The following is a 12,511-nucleotide window of genomic DNA, read 5'->3' as shown; positions in this document are numbered from 1 at the left end:
AGACTCTGCTAACCCAGAAATAGTACCTTGGGTTAAGAACTTTGCTTCAGGATGAGAACAGAAATTGTGCTTTGCCGGCACGGCAGCAGCGGGAGGCCCCATTAGCTAAAGTGGTGCTTCAGGTTAAGAACAGTTTCAGGTTAAGAACGGACCTTCAGAACAAATTAAGTACTTAACCTGAGGTACCACTGTAGTAATAATAATAGTAGTTTATGTAATCTATATCCCACGCTTCCTTTTGAAGGAGCCCAAGATGGCAAACATATTGAGATAAAACATTTTTAAAGCATTCTAAAAACATTCAACCATTGATTTCCAGGTTGCCAGGAACTGTCTTTTTACCCATTGAATGCCTGTGAAATGTGTGTGTCCCCCAGCACACACTCAGAAGCGAATTATCGGTATCTTTATTAGTCATTGTCAGCAGTAATAATACACTATATTTTAACCTCCATTGTTTTTTTACTTTCAATGTATAGCCTTCAAATGTACAACTGAAAAATGTGAGCATATTTAGAAGAGACCCTTCAAGTGTGCCTATTTTCCAGGGACGGTCCTGGATTTACAGAAGCTGTCCTGGTTTCTGATTTGATCCCGGAATGTCGCACTTTTCCTTAGGACGTCCCTATTTTCATCGGAGAAATGTTTGAGCGTATGGAGTTATGCAACCCCCAAGCCAAGGGGATAAGTAACTATACAACGTTTAGAAGACATCTGAAGGCTGCCCTGTGTAGGGAAGTTTTAAAAAAAGTTTTATTCTGTTTTTATATATGTTGGAAGCTGCCCAGAGTGGCTGTGGCAACCCAGTCAGATGGGCGGGGTATAAATAATAAAATGATGATGATGGAATAGGATGTCCCCATTTTCATCGGAGAAACGTTGGAGGGTATGTTATGCAACAACTCAAGAGATATGAAAAGGCTAAATGGGAGCTGTAAGTATGTGTGTCTAAAACAGGAATGTTTCTAATTTCTTCCTAAAAGTTGATTAACTAGGGAGGCAGATAAACTTCACCAGGGAAATGCCACCGCAAAGGCCCCGCCATAGGTCAATGGCCACTGGCTCACCTGTCCTCCAGGGGTGTCAACTTGAATAAAATATTGGGGGGACCTGGGTAACCCCTGGTGCGTGCACACCATTCGAATGGCAATGCCCATCAACTTTGGTGGGGCAGTCCCCTCAAATATTTTATTGGGGGGCTGAAGTGACTTCAGCCCCTAGGACTTGGCTCCAAGGACCTTGCCTGCTGATTGCAGGGTGCAAGATACCTGAAGCAGGGGAAGGAGCCTTTTTAGATGCTTCTTTGAGAAGAGGGTTTTTTTGGGAGGGGGGAGGTCAGGCAATGGGGCGGGGACCATCTGTTCAAACCACCTGGGGAATTGTAGGTCTGTCAGGGGAGTTTGCAGCCACGCCTAACAACTCCTAGCACCCTTATAGTTCCCAGGATATGAAAATGATATATTGATGGTATCTAACACCGAGTAAATTGGCAAAAATGTATCTAAATCAAATAAGTGTTGAAAATGTAAAGAGAAATAAGGTTCTTTTTATCATATGTGGTGGTGCAGGGACAGAATACCCAAATCCTGTCTGCGAAATCACCCCAGGCTTCAATAATCACCCCAGGCCTCAAAACTGTCCAAAACTCCTTTTGTCTTCTAAAAAATCCAAAACAGCTTTTCTCTGCTCTTCTCTGCTTTTCTCACAAGATGCTGTGGCAAAAGGCAAAATGTTACTTTTAAAGGCTAATGAATAGGCTCTGTTCATAGCAGGCCTGAGAAACTGAATCTTATCTCATTCGGTTGCAACATCTTGGACATGCTGAACCACCAGGGCTCCTCGACCCACCCCCTCGGCTTCTCATTCCCCCTTTCCTGGGAAGGGTGCCAAGAGTCCAAGAGTCCCAAGACAGCTTTCTGTTCATGCTCAGAGGAACTCATGGGCAGGACTCCTGAGGGAGGAGAAAGGAGGAGGGAACTGGAAAGGGGTATACCGTATTTATCGTTCCATAGGATGCTCCGTCCCATAGGACGCACCTACTTTTTTGGGGAGGAAATAAAGGAAAATTTTTGTTCCTTTATTTCCCCCCCAAAACCAGGCCGGGGAACAGTGGGATGGTGGCGCTGCGCCTCCCCGTTGTCCCCCGAGCTTGTGGGGCTGGCCGATGTCTGCCCGGCGTGAGGGGCGCTCTGCTTCAGGGCGCCCCACGCGCCGGGTGGCAGGCTGCAGACACCTGCGCGAAGCACGGGGCGTCCTCCGGAGGGCGCCCCATGCTCCGCGCTGCCGGCTGCCGCCCGCAAGCCGTGCGCGCTCGGGGGGAGTTCCCCCGGGCGCGCAAGGCTTGCGGACACCTGCGTGAAGCACGGGGCGCCCTCCGGAGGACGCCCCGTGCTTCGCACAGGTGTCTGCAGCCTGCCGCCCGGTGCGTGGGGCACCCTGAAGCAGAGCGCCCCTCACGCCGGGCAGACATCGGCCAGCCCCACAAGCTCGGGGGACAACGGGGAGGCGCACCGACGCCTCTCGCTCTCCAGGCTTCAGCGAAAGCCTGCATTCGCCCCATAGGACGCACACACATTTCCCCTTCATTTTTGGAGGGGGAAAAGTGCGTCCTATAGGGCGAAAAATACGGTATATGCTTCTGCACAGGACTGTGAACTTCGTGCATGCTTTTTGTGACTTATCACACTTGCTCCTTCTACCAGTTCATGGATGGTAGAAATAAAAGCCTTTTCTCCGAACTATTCCTTGAGTGTCTGTTGACTCCCACTTCCCTTTCCCAGGCGCAATATTTTTCCCACCCGAGGGCAAAGCCTCATAAGGCTACAGTGGTCTTGTAGTAAGGTTAAAGCTTACTGGAAAATGATATATAATGAATCAAAAGCGATGTTTAAAATAACGTTTGTAAAACAGCCAGAAGCTTTTCTTTTGGGAATTACAGGGACAGAACTACCTTAGGTGTATAGAAACATATTCATGTATGCTACTACAGCGACAAGAATGTTACTCGTCCCAATATGAAAAGAAGCAGAAGTCCCAGTAAAGGAAGAATGGATCCAAAAACTTATGCAGAATATGCAGAAATGGTGAAACTTACTGGAAGAATAAGAAATCAAGATAACAAACATTTTATAAAAGAATGGGAAGGGCTTATTGAATGTTTACAGATAAATTGTAAACAGGTAAGAACATTGGCAGGATTGTTGCAATAACCTGCAGTTTCATAGAAGTATATATTCAAAGCGGATGAATAAATGAGCAAATTAAGTTAACTTGGATATGCAAAAATATTAAAAATAAATTTAAGGAGCCGCAGAAAGAGGGGGAAGGAAGTCAAGTTTTGAAATGTTAAAAAGACTTAAATTTGTGAAATGTATAAACCTGAAAAGCATAAATAAAATATAAATAATAAATAATAAACTATAGTTCCCAGCGGGGCCAGGTTTAGGTTTGATGAGGCCCTAAACTACTGAAGGTAATGGGGCCATTTATATGTCCAGCTTTCCTTTGTCAACAACAAATTATCACTTTTTTTTGTGCTGAATATATGCTATATGGTAATTTATGGACCTAATAGGTATCTAAAGCCATTTGCACATAACAAAATATGCATTTTATCAAAGTAATTTATATAGAAATGAGCAAACCAGTGATATTTTAGGGAGCAGGCTAGCAGGCGGGGCCCATGACTTACATCATAGGAGCCTACACAACACAAAAGACTGTCGCTGCATGTAGGTTTTATTTGTTTTTTTATCTTATATTTTGGAAACGTACATCCAGTTTTTTCCCTCCTTTATTTTTTTTGCCCTCCCCAAGAGAGTGGGGCCCTAAGCTATAACTTGTTTATCTTATACGTAAATCCGGCACTGGTTCCTAGGATCCTTAGGCCGGGGTGGGTGGGGAGCCATGACAGTTCCATAGCGGTTCTGTAGCGCTTTGCATTTATGGTGGGTCCAAAAACGGAGACGCTTGGCGGCTGGGAGTCTGTTTGGAGAGGTTTGTTATGTAGAGGCCAAAAAGAAGAGGCCCCTTCCCCAATTTTGTAGTGAGAAGAAGAAGCCGGGGTGGGGAGAGGGCTGGGTGGCGGTGGCAAAGGCTCTTAGCCTGGATAGGACTAGGCCTCAGCCTGCATTCCTGCTCTGATCCGCTTTGAAGATTTTTATTTTTATTTTTTTCCCCGGGCGGTAGGTATACACCTTACAAAACAAAACAATTAATGAATCCAAGGCCTGCCAGTTTCCTAATAATAATAATAATAATAATAATGACTTATTCCCCCACCCACCCAAATGGGGTTGCCCCAGCCCCTAAGCTCCCTCGGCCTTGAGATAAGAGATATCTCATCTGACTCCAGCGGGGCAAAGGCCTGCTGTAGGATTGCCTAACAATTTGGAATTTAATGCAGGGTTGCCTAACAATTTGGATTTTAATGGGCTGCGGGTTAGCTTGTGTGGGGCTGTGGCTTTACAAGGAAGGATCTGGCCGTATTCTCCTCCCCCCTGCCTTCCGTGTTATGTATCTTGGTGTTTGCCTATAGCCACCAGCTTCGCAGTTTTAAGAGGATAAATATTAATTGGCAGAGGCGAAGGTATCGCTGGTCACTAGGAACGGTGGTTGAGAGGTTCTCTGGGTGGAACAGAAATGGAACAGAAAGTGGCTCATGGATGTTTATATCATATCATATCTATCTATCTATCTATCTATCTATCTGTCTATCTATCTATCTATCTATCTCCTGGTTGTGTAAAGGCATCCGTTTGGGCCACAGTGGGAAGTTGGATTGTTGTTGTTGTTATTATTATTATCAGTGCTTTTTTTCCCCTTTAAAAAATGCTTAAGGGTACTCTCATTTTGACTCAAGAAAATCACAATTTTATAGTTCAAATCGGGGGGAAATAAATACCGTACATGAACAAAAGTACAAAGATTTACAAAATGTTTAGGGGTATGCATACCCTTGCGTACCCCCAGAAAAAAGCACTGATTATTATTATTATTAACTGTCCATCCATAGATCTCAGGGTGATTTGCAACAAAAAAATACAATAAAAACCCCCAAATGCATAATAAAAGTAAGAACCAAAACAAACCAATAACCCCAGCTACCTCCTTTTTGGCTTACTTTATTTATTTATTTGGAGCATTCGTACCTTGCCCTTATGCCAAAAAGGCTCCCAGAGTGGCTCACGTGCAATCAATTAAAAACAAGACAGACTTTTACAGTCTTAAAAAATGTGTTACATGAGGGAAAAGAGGTAGAGAGGGAAGGGTGTGTGTGTGGAATCAAATGCATGCACCAGTTCTTAAACAGTTGCTCTCATATTAACCAGATGACATAATTGGTTGGGCTAGGTTTGGTCTGATCCTGCCCGTCTCTTGTGGAAAATATGCAGCTCAGTGGCAAAGCATCTGCTTTGCGTGCAGAGGGTCCCAGGTTCAAATCCAAATTTATTTGCTCCTTGCCCTGGAAACAATAGCCGACAGCTGCATTGGACGTTTGGCTTCCGGAAAAATTCGAAAACCGGAACACTTACTTCCGGGTTTTCGGCATTTGCGTACCAAGGCATTTGAGTACCAAGGTACCACTGTGCAGCTGGACTGTGTCTTCAGGAAGACAGAGAGCTTGCAAAAACCAGACCTCAGCTGCTTGCTCAATTGCCAACATGACTCTTTGGGCAAAGGATAGGTCACCTCTACCTGGAATTCATGTTTTCAGCTTGTGGTAATGAATTTCCTGCTGGGCAACAAGTCTTATATTTTTATTTATCTTGCTGCCGTGAATGTTTTAGCAGATACTTTGAGTCACAACATTTGCTTCATTGAAGGAGCTTTTGAACCATCGCCATGCAGGCTCTTCTGGGAATTTTCTTCTTCTCTCTGCTAACTACAGGTAAGGGGCAGCTGGAAGCTCCTAATGGTATCAGAGTGGGAGATTTATTTCATTAGGAAATCTGTGTTCTTCAGCCTAGAGGCCCTGGACTGCAACTCTCATAATCCCGGGCCATCGACTGCAAAACACTGAATTACATCCAAGCTGGTATGACTTGGTGTCTATTTATTTACATGACTATCCAGTAGGGATGGCTGAATCTGTCAACTTCATTTTTTCTCTCTCAGCTCATCATTTTTCCAATTTAAATTTAGTTCTCCATATTTCTGCATGAGTTTGAGATTATTTTTTTCATCCTCGGGAAAATTAATCGGCATTTTCAAAAAAGCCTCAAAAACAGAAACGCAAAATAAATAGCAAAAAAAAAAAAAAGCGCCAAACTTAAAAAACTAAAAAAAACCAGGTCCTCCTCCTCCTTTACTGCCACCGCTGGAGCCAATCACCCCATTGCCACTTCCAGAGAGAGATGCAGACAGAAGCTGCAGATCCATTCTAGCCTTTTTATTCTGCCTGTGCCTCTCTCTGTCTGCTTCTCCTGGTCACTGGTTTTTTAAAACATTAGGGGGTGCCTGGGTACACCCGGCAGACACCCAACACATGCTTATGGTAAGATGCAATGTCATGGGCAAGGCTAAAAGTACGGTCCCAATCCTATCTGCTATCTACAAACCTAACTGCTGTATACAAGAGCAATGCAAGAACAGGGTCTGTGTGCGTGCTCTGATTCCACAGAAACACAGGAGGGCAAAAATGTACTTAATGTAAATTTGCTCCTTTATCTGGCATACAGGTTCATTTTTAAAATAAATAAGGAGTATATGAAGCGCACAGAGCCTTGCTTATAGCCACAAGGTTTTGGAGACCTTGTTTTGTTGTGGGTATATTCTACAATAATGTCATTAATACAATAGCAGTGTATTACTGGTGGATATGCTTTGCTTTAGTTTGTTCTGGAGAGCTTCCCCAATGCTACTGCATTATTGTTGTGTGGAGCAGAATTTTTTTTTGGGGGGGGAATACCCTGATTGGAAATGATGCAATGTGACCGCCCAAAAACGTTTGCAGGCTTAAACAGCACTGAAATGTGTATGACTGCCCTAGTATCACTGTTGAGTACAAGTCATCTAGAATATGCAGTAAAAAGGATGCCAGAAAGAGTTCTGAGTGGTTTAAAAATAAATACAAAAACAAAAGTAGAGGGGCAGCCATATCAACCCTCTACTCTGGTTGACAGCTTTGAATTCTACCCACCCTGTATCATTCATGCAATTGTCTTCTCTTCCCTTTCTCCAGGTGCCTCTTTGGACTGTGTAGTTTGCCGTGGAGAAACATTCTGCACTGGCAGAAAGGAACCTTGCCCTTCTGCTGATGATGTGTGTTACATTACTTTGGCAGAACGCCCAAAAGGTGGACCGTAGGAGTGAATAGACTGCAGTTTTGTGCAAAACTCATGAATCCACTGGCAACATTGGTCCTTCCCAACCTGGAGGGCTGCTCACATCCTCGAATGAGAGAGAGAATCTCTTGCCTTCTGTGTGCAGGACATTAGCCCTGCTACTGAGCAACTGTCTCATCCTTGTGTGTGAGGTGTGGAGAAAGCAAGTAGGGTCATGGCCTTCAAAGCCATATGTTGGGTTTTACCCTCGTTCTCAGAAAGACAGCTCAGGGTGTATTGGCTGGGCCTCTACTGCCCAAGAAGAATAGTGCCTCTTCTCATTATATAACTCATTGTGCCTTCATTTTCCTGTCTATAAATGCATATTGGGGTGGGGACTCAATATTTCAAGCCTTATTGAATAGCATACTGCATACTAAGGAAGGGTGAGATTCTCACACTTAATCTCCTTTGGGGCTCTGGGATTTACCCCGCCCAATTTTGTTCTTTACCTCAGTCTGGTTTTCACTTTCTGCCCAGTTCTTGCCGCCCTTGAAGTGAAAAAGGTTAGCTTGTGTATTCTTTGTGCATCTTCATCGCCTGTCGTGCATGCCCATTTGACGCATAACCCACGAGGATTCTGCAGGCATCCCCTTACGCCTTCTAAATATACCCTCCTTTCTTGTTTTCTGCAGATAACACCACAGTTACAAAAGTAGTGAAGGGCTGCCTTTCCCCTGACCTCTGCAAAATATGGTTCGAGATCGATCTTGGACAGGATAAACACATCAGGGAAAGCACTGTCTGCTGCTCAAAGGAGAATTGTTCGCCAGATTCCCCTGAATGTAGGTATTATTTTACGGGCAACTCCCAATTTGCACAGGGGTTATGTTCCGAGGCTCCGAGCATTTATGTGAAATTGAGTATATTTGAAACACCATTGGAAAAGCCTCCAAACAACCTTAAAACCTCTGGAAACCCTTTAAAACCAACAGCACTTACCAACGCCCAACTCCACGACATTCACTCCCTCCACACCTCCAACTCTCCACAGGCCTCAATGGTCGGTCAAGGGTTCCTCGGATTGCACTTGCAAAGGCTTGTTGGGTTGCTAGGCTCTGTTTTTGTGCCTTTTGCCCTTCCTGGGCTCTTTTAAGGAGGTTTTTGCCATTTTTAAAGTATGGGTTTGGCACCATGCATGTTTGTGCAGTTGTGGGCCAACTGGGCACGTTTCAATTTGTCATTTGCCTGTGCTCGGTAGCGGGTGGCAGAGCACGATGGGGCAGTGCCGCATATACTAGAGGGTTGGGCTGAGCCCACTCCTGGAGGTCTGCCCCCATGCCCCCTCGCAATTTGCAGTTGAGCGAGTGGGCAGGATCAGTTTCCCAGGCATCAGGCTCAGCCTGGAAGCTTCCTTTGCTGCCTGGAAAACTACCCCTGGGGCTTCCCCATTGGATCTCAGTGGACTAGTAGCATATGCAACCTTCTGTTTTCTGCCCTGAGAGAACTTTGCTGTAAACGGATCCTAGGTATGTTTGTTCCTAAAGCAAACCTTTCCGTAGAGCTCAGGTCATTCTTCCGGCATTCTGCCCAGACCAGAAGTCTGACAAGGAGCATAACTGGCAAAAGATGGATGTGTGGAGAACGATGGATGTGTGGAGATCAATGGATGTGCCCTTCAGGCACATGAAGGAATACAGCAGGGCAGGTGTGGAGGACTCCCTGGTCTTGAATGGGGTAACTGTGCCCCTGAAGGACCAGGTCCACAGCCTGGGAGTCAATTTGGACTCACAGCTGTCCATGGAGGTACAGGTCAAATCTGTGTCCAGGGCAGCTGTTTACCAGCTCCATCTGCTACGTAGGCTGAGACCCTATCTGCCTGTGAACTGTCTCGCCAGAGTGGTGCATGCTCTGGTTATCTCCTGCTTGGACTACTGCAATGTGCTCTACGTGGGGCTACCTTTGAAGATGACCCGGAAACTACAGTTAATCCAGAATGCGGCAGCTAGACTGGTGACTGGGAGTGGCCGCCGGGACCATATAACACCATTCCTGAAAGACCTACATTGGCTCCCAGTACGTTTCCAAGCACAATTTAAAGTGTTGGTGCTGATCTTTAAAGCTCTAAATGGCCTTGGCCCAGTATACCTGAAGGAGCGTCTCCACCCGCATCGTTCAGCCCGGACACTGAGGTCCAGCTCTGTGGACCTTCTGGCAGTTCCCTCATTGTGAGAAGTGAAGCTACAGGGAACCAGGCAGAGTGCCTTCTCGATAGTGGCACCTGCCCTGTGGAATGCCCTCCCACCAGACCTCAAGGAAATAAACAACTATCTGACTTTTAGAAGACATCTGAAGGCAGCCCTGTTTAGGGAACTTTTTAATGTTTGATGTTTTATCGTGTTTTTAATATTCTGTTGGGAGTCGCCCGGAGTGGCTGGGGAAACCCAGCCAGATGGGCGGGATATAAATTATTATTATTAGTAGTAGTAGTAGTAGTAGTAGTCATTTTAGCCCAATACCATGAGGAAAGAAGTAATCACTTTCTACTGTCTAGACAGACACAGCATGCATCAAAAAGGGTTAGGAAGCTTCTGCTTCTGCACTGCTGGGGGCAGGGGATCATAGGTGGGAGGTAAGGACTAGGAATACTTTGTCTAAACTAATCTGCACCACACTGTCTTTCCTTAATTCAATTGATTCCTCTTATGTTTCAGTGCCAAGAATGCCCCCCGATGTCAATGGAAAGTTTTGCCCATCCTGCTATTCTAAAAATGATGTATGCCCTGAGGAATATGTCTATTGTACTGGAGGGAATGCTTTCTGCATAGGTTTTATCACGGTTACAGGTATTGCTAATTGTGATTTCCGATGCTGCAGTCCATTTCAGTTTTTCTTCTTCCTATGGGATGTGGATTGATTTTCAGTATCGGTGGGAAAGAATTGTAGCTCAGGGCTAGCTTTTCCTGAGATGCAAACAGCATCTTCAGAGAGGTGACTTTTGTGGAGACTGAGGCAGGGAGAGAAAGAGTTAATTTTCCCCCAACCCTGCCCTCTTCATCCCCTTGTCCCCTCAGAATTTCTTGTGGCTGCTATTTACCAAAGAAAAATGTGCACCTTAAATGCATGGATGTAGTTAATGTTGCTTCTAGCATACTTTCCTTGCAAAAAACCCCAAGCTGAATCACTGGCACCTCCAGTTAAAGGCCATAGATAGAAAAGATCTTCCCCGAGACTCTGGAGGGCCACTGCCAGTCAGAGTAGCGGACAATGATGAGCTAGAATGATTTATCCAGTCATCTTTTGATTATGCGTTCATGATGATTTGTACTCAGGATGCTATCAGGGTGATGACACACGATTCTCCCTTTCAAGACTGCTGCTGCAAAGGTTCTGGGACAGTCACTGCTTCATTTCGAACCAGTGCATATCCTGCTGAAATCCCATAACTTTTCCTACCACAAATATTTAATTTTGTCCTGCTTTTGTTGGGGGCTAAATCCCCTCCGGACAGGAATAATGTGGTAGCACTGGAAACCCACCACTTCCTATTAGTGTGCCAACAACACGTTGCAAAATACGCCCACAATAAACACCAGCCTGGAGGCACCTGCAGCAGATGCAGAATTGAGCCCCACCCTTCTGCCCATCAACTGATGTCATGAGTGATGTCTTGGCAGGTGGGTGTGGCTTGAGGGAAATGCCCTCATGTGCCTGGGAGGCCAAAATTGGCCAGTGGGGCAGAGGTCCCCCTGCCCCCTCCGGTCTAGTAGCTCAAGGCAGGTAACTTTCGAGTCCAGTCACAGCAACCATTTTGGTTAGAAAGCAGAACAGTTGGTTGGGCTCTTTCAGTCTTGCTCTGTATTGTCAGGGGAACCTGTTCCGATGCAAACAGACTGTACCATGGTAACCATGGCAAGAGCTTAGATGGTCTGACAAATTGGGTATTTCCTTGAAACCTCCTCTTTGCTATCCTTAGGCTATTTGCAGTTGACCTTTTCATCTGATGTTCCCTTTTTTGTATTTTTGTTTGCCAAATAATATTTATTAGTTTTCCAAAATTTCAACAAATCAATGCCAAATTACACCAAATTTAATATAATTTCTCCCCAAAAGTTGACTTCTCACTCTTTGTCCTCAATTTGTCCCTACTTTCTCCCATTGCTCCTTGATATTACATATTTATCTCTGATTCACATTTCATTCCTTGTATTCAATTTATTATTATTGTTAATTACAGTGGTACCTTGGGTTACAAACGCTTCAGGTTACAGACTCCGCTAACCCGGAAGTAGTACCTCGCGTTAAGAACTTTGCTTCAGGATGAGAACAGAAATTGCACGGCGGCAGCGGGAGGCCCCATTAGCTAAAGTGGTACCTCAGGCTAAGAACAGTTTCAGGTTAAGAACGGACTTCCGGAACGAATTACCGTGAGTTCTTAACCAGAGGTACCACTGTATAATACTAATTATCAATTCCTGCTCATACATTTACATAACAATATCATAATACCTTAACCTCTTTTGCTCCTTTGTTCTAATTTGGTATATCAGCTTAAGGTCAGCCATGATGGATAAAATATATGTGTCCTACCGTGGATAGGTATTTTTTTAAATTGAGCAGATCGGGTTTTTTGTGTGTGCGCGCTAGTTCCTGACTCCCCTGACCACTCGCCTTTGATTTCCCTTGCAGACACGAACGTCGTAAATAGCACCATGAAGGGCTGCATTTCTGAATCTGGCTGCCAGACACTACAATCAATGAACAAACCGCTTTCTGCCTTTCCTAATATGAGAAATGTGACCTGTTCCCAGGCCAAGGTCTCTCAAGCCAGCAGGGCTGCTCCCTCGTTAGCATATCCCCTCCTGGTTCTCCTGCTGATGAAACTTCTCTTATAATGTCTCTTTTACAGCATCTCAGCAATGAAGAAATACTCCTCTCTTCCCCCTTTGCCTCTTGTTTTCACTTCGGCCTTTCAAGGGTATTTGCCTTCTTCTCTGTTGTATTGAGTGAAAGTTAATAAAAGTTGAAAAAACTGAGATCCTATCTTTGTCTGCCTAAGAACATAGGACTCTGCCTTCTACGGAGTCAAACAATCTAATTCAGTACTGTTTAATGGGCAGTGTCTCTCCAGGTTTCAGAAAGAGTTCTCTGCCAGCCCTATACAGTGGTACCTCGGGTTACAGACGCTTCAGGTTACAGACTCCACTAACCCAGAAATAGTACCTCGGGTTAAGAATTTTGCTTCA

At 44.9% G+C, this 12,511-nt stretch overlaps 1 protein-coding gene across 8 annotated transcripts; it reads left to right on the top strand.

Annotated features, from left to right (window-relative positions):
• Nucleotides 1–840: 840 nt before the first annotated feature.
• LOC308484424 (phospholipase A2 inhibitor CNF-like) lies at nt 841–12,301 on the top strand. Of its 8 annotated transcripts, none has more exons than XM_081019380.1 (6): nt 841–934; nt 5,790–5,890; nt 7,184–7,297; nt 7,961–8,110; nt 9,980–10,111; nt 11,955–12,301. In XM_081019380.1, exons 2-6 carry the CDS (start codon nt 5,845–5,847, stop codon nt 12,158–12,160), a joined length of 648 nt encoding a protein of 215 aa, XP_080875506.1. In that variant the 5' UTR covers nt 841–934; nt 5,790–5,844; the 3' UTR covers nt 12,161–12,301. The 8 variants fall into 8 exon arrangements, with proteins under 8 accessions (XP_080875506.1, XP_080875499.1, XP_080875505.1 ...); XM_081019379.1 differs by lacking the exon at nt 841–934 and adding an exon at nt 3,827–3,947 and having other exon boundaries at nt 5,793–5,890; XM_081019378.1 differs by lacking the exon at nt 841–934 and adding an exon at nt 3,827–3,996 and having other exon boundaries at nt 5,793–5,890.
• Nucleotides 12,302–12,511: the final 210 nt, after the last annotated feature.

The sequence above is a fragment of the Podarcis pityusensis genome (genome assembly GCF_964106645.2).
Source record: "Podarcis pityusensis genome assembly, chromosome: 8".
In the NCBI taxonomy this organism is placed as follows: Eukaryota; Metazoa; Chordata; class Lepidosauria; order Squamata; family Lacertidae; genus Podarcis; species Podarcis pityusensis.
This window is presented reverse-complemented; position numbering and strand designations above follow the sequence as displayed.